The sequence below is a fragment of the Juglans microcarpa x Juglans regia genome, chromosome 1S, assembly GCF_004785595.1.
Source record: "Juglans microcarpa x Juglans regia isolate MS1-56 chromosome 1S, Jm3101_v1.0, whole genome shotgun sequence".
NCBI lineage: Eukaryota > Viridiplantae > Streptophyta > Magnoliopsida > Fagales > Juglandaceae > Juglans > Juglans microcarpa x Juglans regia.
In genome coordinates this window covers 21,696,454-21,715,716 of record NC_054595.1, presented here as the reverse complement: position 1 = coordinate 21,715,716, position 19,263 = coordinate 21,696,454, and the positions used below count along the sequence as shown (strand labels likewise).

General features: G+C 38.0%; 1 protein-coding gene and 1 long non-coding RNA gene across 2 annotated transcripts; both read left to right on the top strand.

The window, feature by feature from the left end:
• The first annotated feature begins 452 nt into the window (after positions 1 to 452).
• LOC121245903 lies at positions 453 to 2,873 on the top strand. Its single transcript, XM_041143810.1, is given in 2 exon segments — positions 453 to 1,150; positions 1,153 to 2,873. Coding segments are annotated over 2 exon segments (1,776 nt in total). The 5' UTR covers positions 453 to 664; the 3' UTR covers positions 2,443 to 2,873.
• A 13,426-nt stretch (positions 2,874 to 16,299) lies between these two features.
• On the top strand, positions 16,300 to 17,849 carry LOC121245084. Its single transcript, XR_005936536.1, has 3 exons — positions 16,300 to 16,366; positions 16,780 to 16,884; positions 17,804 to 17,849. It is a non-coding gene; the product is annotated as an uncharacterized LOC121245084 (long non-coding RNA).
• Positions 17,850 to 19,263: the final 1,414 nt, after the last annotated feature.

The following is a 19,263-nucleotide window of genomic DNA, read 5'->3' as shown; positions in this document are numbered from 1 at the left end:
GTACAATTACTCAGTTGGTTATATGAGAATGATCTTCTAGATATGAGAGAGGTGTCATATATATCCTCATTTGTGCTTGGAAGATTCCTTCCGAAATCTGTTGGGATATTTGAGTGCTGCTCACGCTTATGGGAGCAATGATCTGTTGCAGTGGCTGCTGCATGAGAATTAGGTGCCTTAATAGACCTTAATCCGATCACCCTCTTCCTAAATTAAGCAACCCTCGAATGCAAATCATAATGCAGTTGGGAAATTGACTCACGACCAATCTGGATAACAAACAGCTAAAAACAAAATAAACTCTCTGGTCAATCGTAACCAACGAAACTCCGTTCTTTCTGCTGTCCCCTAATTAATTCTCATCGCTTAGCTACCCTTATTGATCGGCCTCTCTCTCTCTCTCTCTCTCTCTCTATTTTCCCAGCTCTCAAAATGCCATGCACGTTCTCTCCCTGACTTAATTTCATGCCCATCAAATATCCCTCCCTCCCTCGCCGACGTCGTCGTCTTCCTCTCGATCGGACGCCGGCGATCGAGCGGACTCCGCTGCTCACGGCACCCCCAACACCTTCTCTACTTTCATATTCCCTGCCCAACAAAGAACAATATTTGATTTGTTTCTCTGAGATCCTTTTCAACAGTACATAAATATAACTCATATATTATGTCAACCATTTTAGCACCGTTCCAGCTCCTGGAACTCAATCTCATATCGGCACAAGACCTCGCAAATGTATCGCGTTCCATGCGGACGTACGCTGTGGCGTGGGTCCATCAGGACCGGAAACTTTCGACCCGGGTGGACTCTCAGGGAGATAACAACCCCACCTGGAACGACAAGTTCGTCTTCCGCGTCGACGACGCGTTCCTCCACTCCGACACCTCCGCAGTCATGATTGAGATTTACGCCCTCCACTGGTTCCGAGATGTCCACGTGGGCACCGTCCGTGTCCTCGTTGGTAATCTCATCCCGAACCTTCACCAGTCGAACAACCAAAACAACAACCAGGCCGTGAAGGTCGGAATGAGATTCGTGGCTCTGCAGGTCCGGAGGCCATCGGGTCGGCCACAGGGGATTCTGAATATCGGCGTGGGGATTCTCAACAGTTCCATGCGGAGCATGCCGTTGTACTCTCAGCTCAACTCCTCGGGGCCGTGGGATATCGCCATCTGATGGGCGAGGAGGACTCCCATCTTCAAGGCAACGGTTCTCTTCATACGGCTGTTTCGAAGCCTTCGATAAGGCGCACCAAGAGTGACACCAGCTCCATGATCGCATCAGATCTCCGGACGTCAGAATTTCGGGCGGTCCAACAGAAATCCAATCTAAATTCGAGCTCTATGGTCAACGGCTCTGAAGTGGGTCCAAAGAAAAAGAAAATATGGTCCAAAGCAAGTTCGTTGATCAGCGGCTCGGAAGTCGGAAGGCGTAGGAAGAACAAGAACAAAATAGAGTACAGCTCCATCATTAGTGGCTCCGAAGTTTATGGCATGGAAGCTCCAAACATGGGTAAACTCGCAAAACCTTACGGGAGATCAAGTTCGGTAATCAGCGGCTCGGAAGTTGGATGGGATCCAACACCGAAGAAAGGCCGGGAAAAGGCTAGTAATGGCAGACCGAGTTCTGTGCACAGCTCGTCGGAAGTAGCTGCAGAGGTGTATCCGACGCCGAAACGGGTGGTATTAAACGCAAACCCCGTTAAAGAAATCGACAACTCGTCTGAGTCGGAGGTGGAGAAACCAAAGGTGAGGCTGAGCACTCTTGAGAAATCGGGTTTCGACTTGGATTTCGGGGCCCCGAGAAAAGCCACAACTCCCATGCACCCACGTATGACTCCCAGTCACGCACGTGCGACTCCAAAGCATCCACGTGCGACCCCGGTCCACCCCCGCGCTAGTGCTACCGCTACGCCCATGCGGGCGAAATCCTTCCACAAGTTCAACGGGCTATTGGAGTACGCAACGCCGCGAAGGTCGACGGCGATGGAATACGCCACCACCCCACGCAGGTCGACGAGGGCGTTCTTGACGGAGTCTGAACTGGGTCCTTCTCCGTCGGAGGTTGCGGCGGAGATGGCGAAGGTGCAACGACTGGACGAGGAAGGGAGCTCGATCATTGGCGGGGCGCCCAGTATGGATGAGAGCGTGGAGGGGCTACAGTCAAAGCTGGAGAGGTGGCGGACGGAGCTCCCGCCGGTGTTCGACCGGGGTAATGAGTTCTCGAGTATAAGGTCCAGTGAGAATCGACATTCGCGGCGTAACACCGACAGCGGCAATGGATTGTTCTCGTGCTTCAGCAACATATGCGGGTGTCAATGTCAGATCGTTTGCGGTGGAGATCATCAACAGACGGGTGGGTCGACTGTCGGGTCGAGGAAGAAAGGTAGTGCTAGCGAGCGCATCCGCCGGAATTCCTCGGCCGACAATGTATGCTTTATCTGAACGGACGAGTCTCGATCAGTTAACGAACAAAGAGATTTGCTTTTGCATGCATGCTGATCATGGGAGCACGCAAAATCAACGTAGGACTAGATTGAGGGTCTTGGATTTTGATTCATGCATGACGTACTCACGTACGTAGCTAGAAAAAATATGCATGGAATGGAATTGGGAAGTTTATGAGCATGCATGGGCGGCGCAGGATAGGGTATTGAAAGTTAGTATCAACCTTATTCAAGAAGATGCACATTAAAAAAAATCCAAGCTGATAATCCACCTCAGCAGCTCTAGAAGTTTCTACATTTTCTTTCCTTTTCTGATTGATTTTGTTGTAACAACCTTCTGCAGTTTATCTTTAATTTTCTGCACTACGCACTCACTGCCCTCATGTCTATATAAGAGGTGCAAGGCTCCCTGTAATATGCACTGTGAGAATATAGAATGAGGAATATTCAGAGTGTTTTCTGCTGATCTCTTTATTTTGTTGTTATGGTCTCAGAGCTGCTAAGACTAGCAGTCTCTCTGACCCTCTTCCTTTTTTTTTTTTTTAATTTTATTATTATTATTATTATTATTATTATTTTTTTTTTTTTCTTTTTCATCATGGCTCAAAGCTCTCCATCCTCAACCTCCATTCCTTCCCCATTTTTCCATCTAGTCACACTTAAACTTACCTCTGAAAACTATCTGCTATGGAAAGTGCAGATCGCTACTCATCTAAGAGGCCAAGACCGCTACTCATTTGTCGATGGAACACAACCTTCCCCTCCCAAAATGCTTCCCTTTGAAACAAACTCTGCTCCAAAGATCAATCTTGCCTATCTCTCATGGCAGCAGACTGATCAATTTATTTTAAGCATTCTGTTTTCATCATTAAGTGAATCTCTTATTGCTCTTGTGATTTCTGCAGGAACATCATGAGACCTCTGGCTCTCTCTTGAAAGAATGTTTAGTTCTCATTCTCAGGCCAAAGATTTCCAAATATGTTTTCAGCTTTCAAACTTAAGTCGTGGAGAACAATCCATTTCTGATTACTTTAGCAGAGTAAAAATGTTAGTGGATACCCATGCTGCCATAGACAGTCCCATTTCTGATAAAGAGTTTGTTACATAGCTCTTAAATGGTCTTCATCCAAATTATGAAAGCTTTGTCACCTAAATAACTACCAGAAATGCTCCTGTTACCTTTCATGAGCTTTACCATCTTCTTCTTATTCATGAAAGTCGTCTGACTCATACATCCCAAAGCATAACTCTATCAACTCCTTTTGAACCATCGGTCAACTTTAGCTTAAGTCAACGTGACCAACGTGGAAGGGGTTCCTATCGAGGAGGCCGTCATGGCAGAGGACGAGGCAAGTCCCCTTCAAACAGAGGAAGGTTGTCTTCAAATTCCAGCCCCAATTTTCAGACCTACCATAACCAATCAAGTCGCCCAACTTGTCAGGTTTGCAATAAACCTGGACATGTTGAGCTCCAATGCCACTTCAAGTTTGTGTTAGACTAAAAAAAATTCTAGAATGCGAAATAACACTTTAGAAATAAGAATTGATAGGTTTTAATATCAAGAGAAATACCTCCGGCCATTGACGCTATTCACTATTTTTGTTACGTTTCTCTCCGTGTTTGGCACTTCCAAACTCTTCTCCACTCTATTTAGATGGTGTAATACCAAAGGGAATTGAGTGAGTGAGTCTGGAGACCAAACACTGTATTTATAGCCGAAGCCTCCATCAAACTTCGGTGTTATGTGTCCCACGTGATCCTATTTTCATGGGATCAGTTATGAACATGATGGAAGAGTGGTGGACCACTTCAAAGACTCTTAAGTGATAGACTCGTTCTCACGAACGTCTCCGTGAGAAACAGTCAACATTCTCCCACTTGGTCCACACTCCTAATCTAAGATTTCATCTTAAACCAATCGATAATCTCCATTTAAGTAATAAATACATTAATCATGGCGATAGGTCCTCTAATGACGAGTATTACCTTCCATGTATTACTATGTATTTATTCTTTAAACATTATAATTTATGTGGGAACAATTTCTAAATGAATAAATCCTATGTTTATTCTTGGTCCAACACAGATGAATTTTTTTCAAAATTTAAATTAAGGTGCACATCAATATGAGAAAAAACATCAAAATATTTATGAATTTCATTAAAATAACATAGTTCATACAATGAAAAATTACATAATGGAACCAAGTCCCATGTTTACTACATGATCCTTGAATTTCAACGGTGGCATGCCCTTAGTCAAAGGATCAGCGATCATTAGTTCAGTGCTTACATGCTCAATGACCACTTTATTTTCTTTAACACGTTCCCTTATGACTAAATATTTAATGTCGATGTGTTTACTCCGACTCCCACTTTTGTTGTTTTTAGCCATAAAAACAGCAGCTGAATTGTCGCAATACAATCTCAATGGCCTAGAGATCGAATCTATAATTCTAAGCCCAGAAATGAAACTCTTAAGCCATACACCATGTGAAGTAGCCTCAAAACAAGAGACGAACTCGGCTTACATAGTGGAAGTGGCAGTCAAAGTCTGCTTGGCACTCCTCCATGATATAGCTCCATCGACCATAAAAAATATGTATCCTGATATTGATTTGCATGAATTAATATAGCCAGGAAAGTTAGAATCTAAGTAGCCAATTACTTCCAGATTGTCCGTTCGTCTATACATAGGCATGTATTCTTTGGTTCCTTGAAAGTACCTCATTACTTTCTTTGCAGCTCTCTAGTGGTCTTAACCTGGATCGCTCTGATATCGTCCCAACATTCCTACAACAAATGAATGTCAGGTCTTGTACAGACCTAAGCATACATTAGGCTTCCGACAGCAGAAGCATATGAAATGTTCTTCATTTGTTCCCTTTCAAGATCGTTCCTTGGGCATTGGTTCAAATTGAACCTATCACCCTTCACAATGGGAGCTACACTTGGTGAACAATCTTTCATCCGGTATCTCTCTAAAACTTTATTAATATAGGTTTCCTGAGACAGACCCAAGATACCTCGAAATCTGTCTCTATGGAACTTAATGCCAATGACATAAGATGCCTCACCCATATCCTTCATATCAAAATTTTTAAAGAGGAATTGTTTCATCTCATGCAGCAAACCCTTATTATTGGTTGCTAGCAAAATGTCATCCACATATAAAACAAGAAACCAGATTTTACTCCTACTGACCTTTTGGTATATACATTGATCCATAACGTTTTCTACAAAACCGAATGAAGAAATTTTATTTTGGAATTTCAAATACCATTGTCGGGATGTTTGTTTTAAACCGTATATGGATTTCTTGAGCTTGCAAACCAATTGCTCACATCACTAGAGTAGAATCCTTTAGACTATTTCATGTAAATCTCCTCCTCTAGATCTCCATTGAGATATGCTGTTTTCACATTCATTTGTTGCAACTCTAAGTCAAAATGGGCTACTAATGCCAAAATAACACGCAAGGAATCTTTCTTAGATACAGGAGAGAAAGTCTCCGTGTAATCGATTCATTTTTCTGAGTGAATCCTTTAACAACGAGTCTTGCCTTGTATCTCTCAATGTTGCCTAATGAGTCTTTCTTAGTTTTAAAGACCTATTTACATCCAATGACTTTTACACCATTAGGCAACTCAACAAGATCCAAAACTTCGTTACTCTTCATAGAATTCATCTCTTCCTTCATGGCATTGTACCATAATTCTTATTCTTTGCAACTCATGGCTTGTGAAAAGAACTCGGGATTATTTTCGGCTCCAATGTTATAGTCAGATTCTTACAAATACACAACATAATCACTAGGAATTGCTGATCTCCTTGCTCTAATAGATCTTCTTAATGTTGCACCATCATCTTCCTGAGAAGTATGTGGTTCAACTTGTTGTTCAAAAGTTGTTGGCAACTCTTGAACTACATGATCTACTGGAACGTCATCAACAGCTTGTGGAATGTCAATGATTGGTTGTTCAACACCAGTTTGCACTTGAGGGGTATTGTAAACAATAACCAATCTATCACTTGACGTGGAAGGTTGAGATTCTGAATGATCATTCTCAGAAACTATGTTCCTGGTTTGATCGCTCCCACTGATCAAGTCATATTTAAGAAACTTTGCATTTCTTGATTTCACAATCCTAGTACTGTGAGATGGACAATAAAATCTATAACCCTTAGACCTTTCAGCATATCCAATGAAATACCCACTTATGGTCCTTAGATATAGTTTCTTCTTTTGTGGATTATAAATTCTCACCTCAGACGGGCATCCCCAAACGTGCATATGTCGCAAACTCGATTTCCAACCTTTCCATAATTCAAATGACTTTTTAGGAACAACCTTGGTTGGAACTCGGTTTAATATATACACTGCCATCTTAAGTGTTTCAGCCCACAATGATTTAGGAAGATTGGAGCTGCTAAGCATACTCTGCACCATGTCCAATAATGTTCGGTTTCTTCTTTCTGCTACACCATTCTGGTCCGGTGAACCAGGCATGGCGTATTGGGCAACAATCTCATGCTCTTGAAGAAACTTTACAAATGGCCTAGGTGCTTGTCCATTCTCTGTGTATTTACCATAATATTCTCCACCTCTATCTGATCTCATGATCTTAATTTGCTTATCGCATTGTTTCTCTACTTCAGCCTTAAAGATTTTTTTAAAGGCATCTAATGTTTCGTTCTTGTTATGAAGCATGTAGAGATACATATATCGTGAGTAATCATCTATTAAAGAGATGGAGTATTTCTGAACATGTGAGTCCTTATCTGGACTACATATATCAGTATGTATGATCTCTAATATGTCTGAACTTTTATTGTCACCTTTCTTTGACTTGTTGGTCTGCTTTCCTTTTATGCAGTCCACACAAGTCTCAAAATTAGTAAAATCCAGAGTATTAAGTACCCATTCATTTACTAATATTTTAATTCTATCTATGGAGACATGACCTAATCTCCGGTGCCATAATTTAGAGGAATCTTCATTAATAACACATCTTTTAGTGCCAATGTGAACATACATTGAATCATAAGTGGTATTGTTTTGTAAATTAATGCAGTAAAGACCATCAGACAAAATATCATTCCCAACACAATCAGATTTATAAAATAAACTGAATGATGAATTTAAAAAATTAAAGGAATAGTCTTGAAACTGAAATCAAGTTTCTAGAGAAATTTGGAATATAAAAGGTCTTTTTCCAACTTTAAAACAAAACCACTAGATAAGGTTAAATAACAAGTTCCTACAGCTTCCACATGCGAGCCCATCTTGTTTCCTGATAAGATGCTTCGCTCACTTTCCACTGGCTTCCTTAGGTTTTGCAAACCCTGCAAGGAATTTGAAATGTGAATTGTTGATCCATAATCAATCTACCATGTGTTAATATTGACATTAACCATATTAGATTCATAACAAACAAGTGAGGTTGGATTACCTTTGTCTGCAAGCCATTTCTGTAATTTGGCGCATTCCTTCTTCATGTGTCCCTTCTTTTTACAGAAAAAACACCTGGAATCTTTCTTAATACAACCTTGGGGAGGTATTTTGCCTTTTCCTTTCAGTTTGGCTTGAGATTTGCCCTTTCGATGCGTTGCCAGCATTGCACTTTCACCCTGTTCCATCATCAGTCTCCCTTCCTCTTGAACACACATAGTCATGAGTTCATTAATTGACCATTTATCTTTATGTGCGTTGTATGAGATTTTGACGGGTCCATATTGATGCGGGAGGGTGTTCAAGATGTAGTGCACCAGGAAAGACTCCGACATTTCAACCTCGAGTGTTTTCAATTGAGCCACATTGTCCCTCATTTGCATGATGTGCTCACACACACCTTTCACACTGGTAAGCCTTAGGGATGAGAACTTCATGATTAGGGTGCTTGCTAGTGCCTTGTTTGAAGTGACAAATTGTTCATCAATGGCCTTTAGCAAGTCTAAGACTTTTTCATGCTGATCAACAGAATCACGAATACCAGCAGAAATTCTAGTCTTAATGAACATCACGCTGAGGCGATTAGATTGCTCTCATTGCTAATAAAGTGCGATGGCTGCTGCATTGTTGATATCAGTGAGTGTTGGTGGTTCGTCTTTCCTAATAACATAGTCTATGTCCATCCACCCTAAATGAAGAAGAACTCTCTCCTTCTAGACTTTATAATTATCTCCCTTAAGTTCAGGGATATCATAACAAATATCAAAGAAATTTGTAGGTTGTGTAATTGCATATAGATTACATGTTTACGTTAAAATTGAGGCCTAAATAAATATTCATGCTTTACCAATGTAAATCATGCTTAAAAATTGAATCTAATGACATAAAATTACCCGTGGGCTAAATTTTTAATTCAAGTAGATCCAATTAATCTATATGATAGAATTTTATCAAATTATTTACTTAATTCATAATTCTAAAGGGTATATTATGATTTGATGTATATTCTATCTTAGACTTTTATGATAAAACTATCAAATTATTTACTTAATTCATAATTCCTGAGGGTAATTTATGAATAACTTGATATTTTATCCTAATTAATAATATAAATATAATAAAAATTTCTGTGGGATAAAATTTATTATATTAAGTATAATTAATTACAATTAATGTCTAATATTCTTTATGTGATCCTAATCAATCATAATAATTTTACTTAATTAAAGATGCTGTGGCTCTTCTCTAATTAACATAAAATTATATGAATCACTAGACATTTAAATTGCATAAGACTAGCTTAATATTATGAATTACATAATTTTAACTAATACTAACATGTTATTATTATGCACAAAATATTCATAATATAAGCATAAAAATTGCATAATCAAAACTATAATATTATGCATAACATTTAATTTCATGCTTTAAACTATATACTCATCCAAAAATTGCATGTATTAATATAAAGCAAAATTAATCAATTCATGCAAACTAAATATGAGCATAATAAACAAATTTATACTACAATTATCCAAATTGCATAAAAATAAAAATTATAAGCACAAAGGGCATGGGCCCAAACCCACTTTTCAAGCTATCTAAAAAAGAGGAAAAAAAATTATTATTATTATTTTTTAAATTGACCCATATAAACGACCTGTCGTTTTTCCAGACGTGTCGTTTTCCTTATCGTTTATCTTCGTACTTGTTAAATGGCTTCCGAACAAAACGACATGTCGTTTTCATCAAATTGAAAACGACGTGTCGTTTATCATTATACTGGATAAATGGCTTCAAAACAAAACGACATGTCGTTTTCATCAAATTGAAAACGACGTGTCGTTTATCATTATATGGGATACAAACTCCTGAGGTAAATGACATGTCGTTTTCATCAAATTGAAAACGACGTGTCGTTTAGCATTACTGAATGAAACAATTCCCTGTTTAAACGACATGTCATTTTCAATAAGACTGAAAACGACATGTCGTCTGGGTCGTCTTCAACCTCCAGACAGCACGCAGATTCATGATTGTCCAGCCATTTTTACGTCAAAAAACACGTTTTTAATCACAGAAAGTTTAGAAAAACTATTTCTTTATGATTTCTAAACTTCTTTCAAATAAAAAACGTCCAAAAAACAAAACTCAAAATTTTTTCAAAGTTTCGGCCAAAAAACAGAGAGGAACAGAGTTTTGAGTTTAAACACCAAGGCAAAGGTAAACCTTGCTCTGATACCAACTGTTAGACTAAAAACAATTCTAGAATGCAGAATAACACTTTAGAAACAAGAATTGATATATTTTATTGCCAAGAAAAATACCTCCTGCCATTGATGCTATTCACTATTTTTGCTACGTTTCTCTCTGTGTTTGGCACTTCCAAACTCTTCTCCATTCTATTTAGATGGTGTAATACCGAAGGGAATTGAGTGAGTGAGTCTGGGGACCAAATACTATATTTATAGCCGAAGCCTCCATCAAACTTCGGTGTTACGTGTCCCATGTGATCCTATTTTCATGGGATCAGTTATGAACGTGATGGAAGAGTGGTGGACCACTTCAAAGACTCTTAAGTCATAGACTCGTTCTCATGAACATCTACGTGAGAAACGATGAACAGTTTGATCATGCACACCAATATGATCCCCCTCGTTCTTTCTCTGCCAATTATACATCACCTTCAGCTATACACGATTCCACTTGGTACCCAGATAATGCTGCTACCCACTATATCACACATGATTTATCTCAATTAAACATCTCATCCGAACCATATAGTGGCAGTGAACAGATATGGGTTGGCAATGGAACTGGTTTACCGATTCAAAACATTGGTGATTCCTCTCTTTCTCTTCTTCTTCATGTGTCGACTATAACAAAAAATCTGGTTTCTATTTTTCAAATTTGTGTTGACAATTCTTGTTTTTTTTTTTTTTTAATTTCATGCAACTCTTTTCTTGGTAAAGGACAATCTGATCGGGAAGCTCCTCATCAGCAGACCATCACATAATGACTTCTATCATTTTTTCTTCAAAATCTGCTCTTCCATCAGCATACATTGGCGAGAAAGCTTCCCTGAGTTGTTGGCACAAGAGACTTGGCCGCCCATCTCTTGAAATCGTAGCTCGAATAATGCGCACCACATGTTTGCCTTATTTCCCAAGACCCTCGTTCGTTTGTTCTCAATGTCCTTAGGCCAAGCCAATCAATTACGCTTTAAAATGGGCTCTACAAAATCTGTCAAGCCACTAGATATTTATGGGTTGATGTATGGAGCCCGACCCCTTTTGTTTCAAGAAATGGTTTTAAATACTATCTATCAATAGTGAATCATTTTACTAGATTTACATGGCTCTTTTCACTCAAAAATAAATTTAATGTGCTTAATGTTTTCACTTCTTTTATTTCGTATGCTGAAAGATTTTTTAATTCCAAAATTATCTCCATTCAAATAGACGCAGGGGTGAATTTCGACCTCTCACGAACCTTTGCAAAACTCTTGGCATCACACATATTTTTTCTTGTCCCCACACACACCAACAAAACGGTCTAGTTGAGAGAAAACATTGACATATCGTTGAGACCAGTCTTGCACTCTTAGCTCATGCCTCTCTCCCTCTATCTTATTGGAATGATGCTTTTGAAACCGTTGCATATCTCATTAATTTACTCCCCACACCAACCTTGCAAAATCGTTCACCTTATTTATGGTTTATTACAAACCCCCAGATTATTCTTTTTTAAAAGTTTTTGGTTGTGAATGTTAGCATAATCTACGTTCTTATAATTGTCACAAACTTAGTTTTCTTTCTACATCATGTCTTCTTCTTGGGTATAGTCCCTCTCACAAGAGATACAAATGCCTTGATCAAAATTCAAATCGACTTTACATTTCACGGGATATTGTTTTTAATGAAACCAGTTTTCCACATCAAAAGACCACATACTCTTTTTCTAATCGTCAAGCCAATCCACCAATCGTATCTCTTCCTTGCTTTCAAAGTTCAATACTTGGTCCAACACCTTCACGTCCAACTCCCTCTGAGCCTATTCCTTCTTCTCTCCTAGGCCCACAACCTTCTCTAATCTTCAGCCCACACAACCAAAACACTTTTAATTCACCCGTATCTCCCGTTCTAAACACTCAACAAAACAATACACCATCTTCTTCCCAAATTCTCTCGACAAAAACCCTAACTCCCCTGCTTCCTTTAGATCACTCATGGAATCACCCTCACAGGCTCCCTATTCTCCTCCTCTCTTAATTCCTCCTCGTTCCCCCATCATTACTTGCTCTCAAACCAACTCCTCTTGCCCTCACATTGCCATGGACGAGATTGTCCCGTATCCAACACGCCACTATTTTCTTTCCACTACCCTAGTTCTTGATGAACCATCTTTCTTCACAATTGTCTCAAACTTTCCTGAATGGAAATCTGCCATGACCAAAGAATTTGAAGCCCTTGTAAAAACAAACACTTGGACCCTCGTCCTTCCTTCCTCTGTGTATAATATTGTTGGTTGCAGGTGGGTTTTTTGAACTAAGTTGCAACCCAATGGCTCCATTGAAAGGACGAAAGTACGATTTGTTGCAAAGGGCTTCAATAAACAGCACGATATTGACTATACCGAGACCTTCAACCCTGTGGTAAAACCCTCAACAATCCGTTTAGTGTTATCTCTTGTTGTTGGTGTCTTAGACAAATTGACATACATAATGCTTTTCTTCATTGTACCCTTAATGAAACTGTATTCATGCAACAACCTTAAGGATTTATTGATCCTATACGACTTGACTTTGTGTGCAAATTAAATAAGGCCATTTATGGCCTTAAGCAAGATCCGAGAGCTTGGTTCTCGAAGCTAAGCTCCTAGCTTTTGGACTATGGTTTTGTGGTTTCTAAGGGTGATCCATCATTATTTATTTTGCATAAAAGTGATCTCTGTATTTTCATTTTGGTGTATGTTGATGACATGATCATTACATCATCCTTTAACTTTGCTGTTAATCATTTAGTTGAATCTTTGGGTCAAGTTTTTCCTGTCACAGATTTGGGTTTACCGTCTTATTTTCTTGGATTAGAGATTAATTATCTTAATGATGGTTTACTCATTTCTCAAAGAAAATATATCTCTGACTTATTAAAGAAAACTAATATGCTTGGTGCTAATCCAATCTCCTCTCCCATGTTTGCCTCAACCAAACTCTCCAAATTTGGCTCTCATTCCTTTGAAGATATTACACTTTTTAGGAGCATTGTAGGTAGCCTCCAATACCTTTCCTTAATAGACCTAATGTCACCTTTGCTGTCAACAAAGTCTGCCAATTTATGCATGAATCCAAAAACACTCATTGGATAGCAGTAAAAAGAATACCTACGTATCTCAAGTCCACCATTAATCATGGCTTATTTCTCTTAAAAAAAGTCTAGTTTTGTTCTTCATGCATACTTAGATGCAGATTGGGCTGGATGCCCTGATGATAAGAGGTCTACAGGTAGATTTTGTATATTTTTCGGGTAATCATTTGATTTCTTGGAGTTCTCTCAAGCAACATACTGTTGCTCGATCAAGCATTGAGGCCGAATACAACTCTCTGGCCAATACAACTGCAGAACCCGTATGGTTACAAACTTTACTCAAGGAACTTGGCTTCTTACTATTCCAGCCACCTGTTCTATGTTGTGATAACTTATGAGCCACATACTTAACCTCGAATCCTGTCTACCACTCATGTACCAAGCATATGGATGTGGACTTTCACTTTGTTAGAGATCGAGTAGCAGCAAAAACCCTTCAAGTTCAATTCTGCAGCAGCAAAGATCAACTAGCAGATGTTTTCACTAAACCATTAGTATCTAATCAATTTTTCACCTTAAGGTTGAGTCTTATTGTGATTGACACCCCATTAGCTAGACTCAAGGGGGCGTATCAACCTTATTCAAGAAGATGCACATTCAAAAAAATCCAAGCTGGATAATCCACCTCAGCAGCTTTAGAAGTTTCTACATTTTCTTTCCTTTTTTGATTGATTCTGTTGTAACAAACTTCGGCAGTCTTTCTTTATTTTTTTGCACTACGCACTCACTGCCCTCTTGTCTATATAAGAGGTGAAAGGCTCCCTCACTACAACAAATATGGGCTCTTCTCTCGAGTTCTTTTTCCATGAATGATCGTGGCAAATAGTAGGCTGATGACACGAAAATTATTTATGGGAAAAAATAAAAGCTTTTTGGCACTAGATCATGTTGGCAAGAAAAACTTTGTGGGAAAATGATTTTTTGTCACGAAACAAACGACTTTTGCGGCGAGTAATAGTCACTGCAAATAAACCTGCCAAACATATGTTGCTTTCGTGGGTTATTAGTTTTTGCCACAAGGTAATTAGTTTTTTGTGGCGACATTTTCTCGTCGAAAATAGTCTTACCAGAATAATTTCCCTCTCGTGGGTTATTAGTTTTTTGCGACGAGATTATTATCGTTTGCGGTGACTTTTATTTGCCACAAATAGATCAACCTTTCTAAATATGGGTTATTTGTATTTGCGGCGGTGTGATCAGTTATTTTGGTGATAAGAATCCGCCAGAAATACTACTAAAATTAAAACCCCTGCTTGTTTCTTCCCTTCCCCACCCCAAAGAAACCCCCCGCGATACTCTCTCTCTCTCTCGGATCCCAGTAGATCCATGCACCTCTGCCGTCTCCAACCATGGCCATCGCCACCCTCAGCCGCCCTACGGTTCCGCCAGCTCCACCCCAGCTCCCGCATCTCTCTCCCTCGCATGTCTCTCTCGCGGGTCTCCACGGCACACCCCCCACGATTTTCTGATTACAATGGCCTTCCCCGCCGCCGTGAGACACCATTTCTGCCTCCAGGCAAGACGCAGGACCGCCACGAGCAACCCATGGACGCAGGAGTACCTCCCGCATGCGTCCTTAGCTGTCCAGCTCTTAAGCATGGTAAAAATCCTACCTTTGTGTCTCAAGTGCATTATTTTAGTGTATATAGACGTGTATGGTGTAGTGTTGAGGGCCTAGTCAGATTTGTATCTATGTAAATTTACTATTTCAAATGTTTTCAACTACTCAATTTGTTAGAATTGCACATTGAGAGAAGAGAAAACGAGAGGAAATCAAGAGAACAACTGAGGCCAAAATATTTGATACTTTTCATTAAAAAATGGTTTTCTGCATTACACACTGTGGAGGTTTATTAAATACTTGAAGCGTTTTGTGAGATAAATTTGCAGTGTTGGTGATATGTCGTGATCGATTTCTGTCACCATTTTTTTCATGTTGCTTTTCATCTAGGAGACTCTAATATTTTCTCTTAGTACTTGGTTGCGAAGTTTTCAAACTGTTGTGTGATGGTTACACATGGATTGCATTGGTAGGATTGGAAGCCTTAGTTGCTTTGCAAGTTTTGTAAATTGTACTATAGTTTGGTTGGTGTTGCATTAGGCACTTTCAACTCATGAGTCAGAACGTGAGTAGGTGCTAAATGTATTTTGATAAGTAGTAGGTACTAAATTTTGAAGGGAAGTCAGACTTGCATTTTTGGGATTAATGGGCTGAAAGTGAAAGAAACTATGTTAAATGATGAGCTTTAGCTGGAACAGTTTTTAGCAGGATTTTCTCTATTTTTTTTTAAAGTTCTAATTAGTTGCAGATATTTAACATCGCTTAAAACTTATGAATTTATGGTGTTCTCAGGTACCAGCCTCCTTTACCTGCTGAACAGGTGGAGGCATCCACAGAGTTTGATTATGAAGGAGGTAGTCCCACATCATGATTTTCCTTATCTGTCTAAAATTATTGTACACGAATTTGTTTAATTGTTTTGTATTTTCCAAAGGGCTCACCAAATGGTCGTGGTTGGGGCCGCAGTAGCATAAGAAGGGCAAAGGCTAGAGGTACATCTCATATGGGATCTCTTTCCATGCTTCCACTACTGTAATTCATTACTTTGTGGGTTTACTTGGAAATTTAGTTATAGACTGACTTTGTCTATTAACTTCGTTGCTTCAGTGTATTTTTTTTTGTTTCCTCATTTGTTACTTGTCTTACTTCATGTTCTTCTTAAGTAATTAAAATCTGGATTAGTGATCACATAGTATGGAATACTTACCTAGATTCTAAAATCTTCATGTGATGCTTTTCTAGGTGCTAGCAGAAGAAGAGAAAGCTAAGGTTGTTGTGTTCGATGAAACTGACAAGGCTCCAGAAGAGAAAAAGAGAGGAATTACAATTGCAACGGTTGGAATACAGTTTTTGAATCTTGTTCATGCACTTTTTTTGCCATGCCATTCTATCTTGCTTATTTAAAGAGATTCATTCATCTTCTCAAAGACCTTTTTGGCTTACCTTAGTGTCAAATGATTTTACTGGCACATGTGGAGTATGAAACAGCTAAGCGACACTATGCACATATAGACTATCCAGGACATGCAGATTATGTTAAGGTAACCTGTATAACTTATTTCATTTTGTTATGAAGGAATTGTGCTAAATCCATTTGAAAATTTTTGCAAGACAAACTCGTTGATGAGCTATGTTCACTTTTTCACATTATATCAATCTGTATATGCTTATTCTTGTTTCATGAATCATTAACTTATGTTTACTTCTACGAGTGTTTGTTTAAACATCTTACATCCCTTGTGACTATGTAAATAAATCACATATCGGTTTGGATGTGAACAAAAAGTAGGTGAAAATGAAAAATTAGATCAAATAGCTTCTTATATGACCTCTCATTATTATTATTTTGCTCATCTACTCAATTTGAATATTAATAATACCTCAATCCTAATTTATAGCATTTCTCTTCATCTAAAATTTGTATGACCTCATGCACCTATATCATTATCTGCAGAACATGATTACGGGTGCTGCACAAATGGATGGGGGTATTCTTGTTGTACCTGCCCCCGATGGCCCCATGCCGCAGACCAAGGAACATATTCTGCTTGCTCGCCAGGTGGGCATCCTTCTAATGGTGGCTTGTAAATTTATCTATCATATTTGTTTAGCTAGGGGTGTAATCGGTCCGGTCCGGTTCGGTTTTGGACAAAATTTAGGACCGAACCGGTATGTACCGGTTTTGTATTTTTCAAAACCGATTACGAACCGGTTACCCTCCTAAACCGGTATCTCCGGTTTTACCGGTTTTCGGTCCGGTCCGGTCCGGTTTTCCGGTTTTTTAAAATGTAAGTTTGTCATTAAAAAATAAAAATCTGTTAATAAAAACAATTGCTTAAAAAACTCTGTTTTAAAAATCTGTTCCTATTACAAAATCTGCAATACTAAAAAAAATCTGTTTTAGTAAAAAAATTAGTATTAGTTATAAACTTATATATTAGTATAGCTAATATAGTCTATATATAATATAATTTAATATATATATTTTATGTTTAAAGCATATGATCAATTAAATTTTCATATTCAATATTAAAATTTTATTTTTTAAATTATAATAACATTATCTTATATATAATTATATTAATAACATATGATCAAACAAATTACTAATGTTCATATTTAAGATTAACATTTTATGTTATAATTTATAAATTATAATATGAGATTATTTCATATATTATATATAAAAATTTCACATATAATTATATATTATATATAAAACATATATAAAATATTAATTTTTATATTTTTTCCCCCAACCGGTCCGGTCCCAGAAATCGTAGAACCGGAACTGGACCGGTTCCTGCAGGTTTGCATAATTCAAGAACCGGTTCCGGACCGGACCAGTTCAAAACCGGTCTAACCAGTCCAGTCCGGACCGGTTTTCCGGTTTAAATTTACACCCCTATGTTTAGCTTATGCATTGTTTGGTGCTTTTAGAGTAAACTATATGAGGATTTGTGAATGCATTTGTGCAGGTTGGTGTGCCATCACTTGTGTGTTTTCTAAATAAGGTCGATGCTTAGCCTATATTAGACTATTTTTTATGATTATTTTTTGCTCTAAATCATTTTTTTATTTTATGATTTTTTTTTTCCTGAAATCTCTTAGTATTTGCCGCGAATGCAACTCGTGGCAAATAATTTTTTTTGCTGGAAAAAATTATTTCTTGTGATAAGATTTCTTCGTAAATAAGTATTTCCGATCAAATATTTTGTGAAAAATATATATTTTTCAAGAAAGTATTTCATCGAAAATACTAAAGATAATTTTTTCCACGAAGATATGTCATGGGTAAGCAGGTTTTGCCACAACCTCTCTCATGAAAAATGGTGTTATTGCCCACCACATTACACCAGATGAAACTTTATTTGTCACGAAAAAAAAAGTTTTAACCGCCACGATAGTTCATGGGAAAAAGAAGGTTTTTCCCACGAACTTGTGGTTTGGTGGAAAAAGAGTATTTCTCTACCCATTATATTCCACGAGTCTCCCATGGAACAAATTGGTGGGAGAATTTTTTTTTTTTCCACTAATGATATACTTTTTCCCACGAGAGTCACTCTCGAGAAAAACTAATATTAATTGTAGTGCCTGTAATATGCACTGTGAGAACATAGAATGAGGAATATTCAGAGAATGTTTTCTGCTCTCTTTATTTTGTCGTTAGTAAGTGTGAGATCATGTCTATGATTGGTTAGGCCATTCTTAATTTCTGTCTTTTGTATTTCGATTTTCTTTTAGAACGATAGGTCTGGCCGTCATGCAATCTGCCCTATTGCTCTTTTTTTTATTAGCTGTATCTGTCATTATTACTAATATTGTCCGTGTCATTTACTACTTGGAAGCCCAGAAAGAGAGATACCCAAAAACAAAAATATCGAAGGAAATGTATGCTTTTCCTCGTAGGGTATTGTTGATCGATATTCTTGTAAATTTTTCTTAATTGAAGATATTAAATAATTTGTTGTGGGTGTTTGGATTTTGCAATGCGTCTATTTGCATTGTACCCGGACAAACCATCTTTTCTCTTTCCTTTTGATCTTTCTTCTTTGTCTTTTGATCTTACTTGTGATCTGTTAGCGTGCATTTTTACATTGCATGCGCGTATGTTTGAAATTATTAGTGTGTCTGTGCATGCATAGAGGATATATACTACTACTAGTCTACTACTATGTATTCCTTCTATTTTGAATTTTCAGTAGACTAAGGTTGTGTTTGATGTTGAGCCAAACTCAACTCATCTCAAATCAATCATTGATGAGATTTATTATTTTGTCAACTTTTTATAAAAAAAAAGTTAAATTCATTGCAACCTATTTTATACATTTCAACCTAAAAGTTAAACTCATTTCAACTTAAAAAAATTAAACCCATAACAATGAGACTCACAAAATATTATTATTCACAATTCAACTCAACTCATTTCAGCATCCAA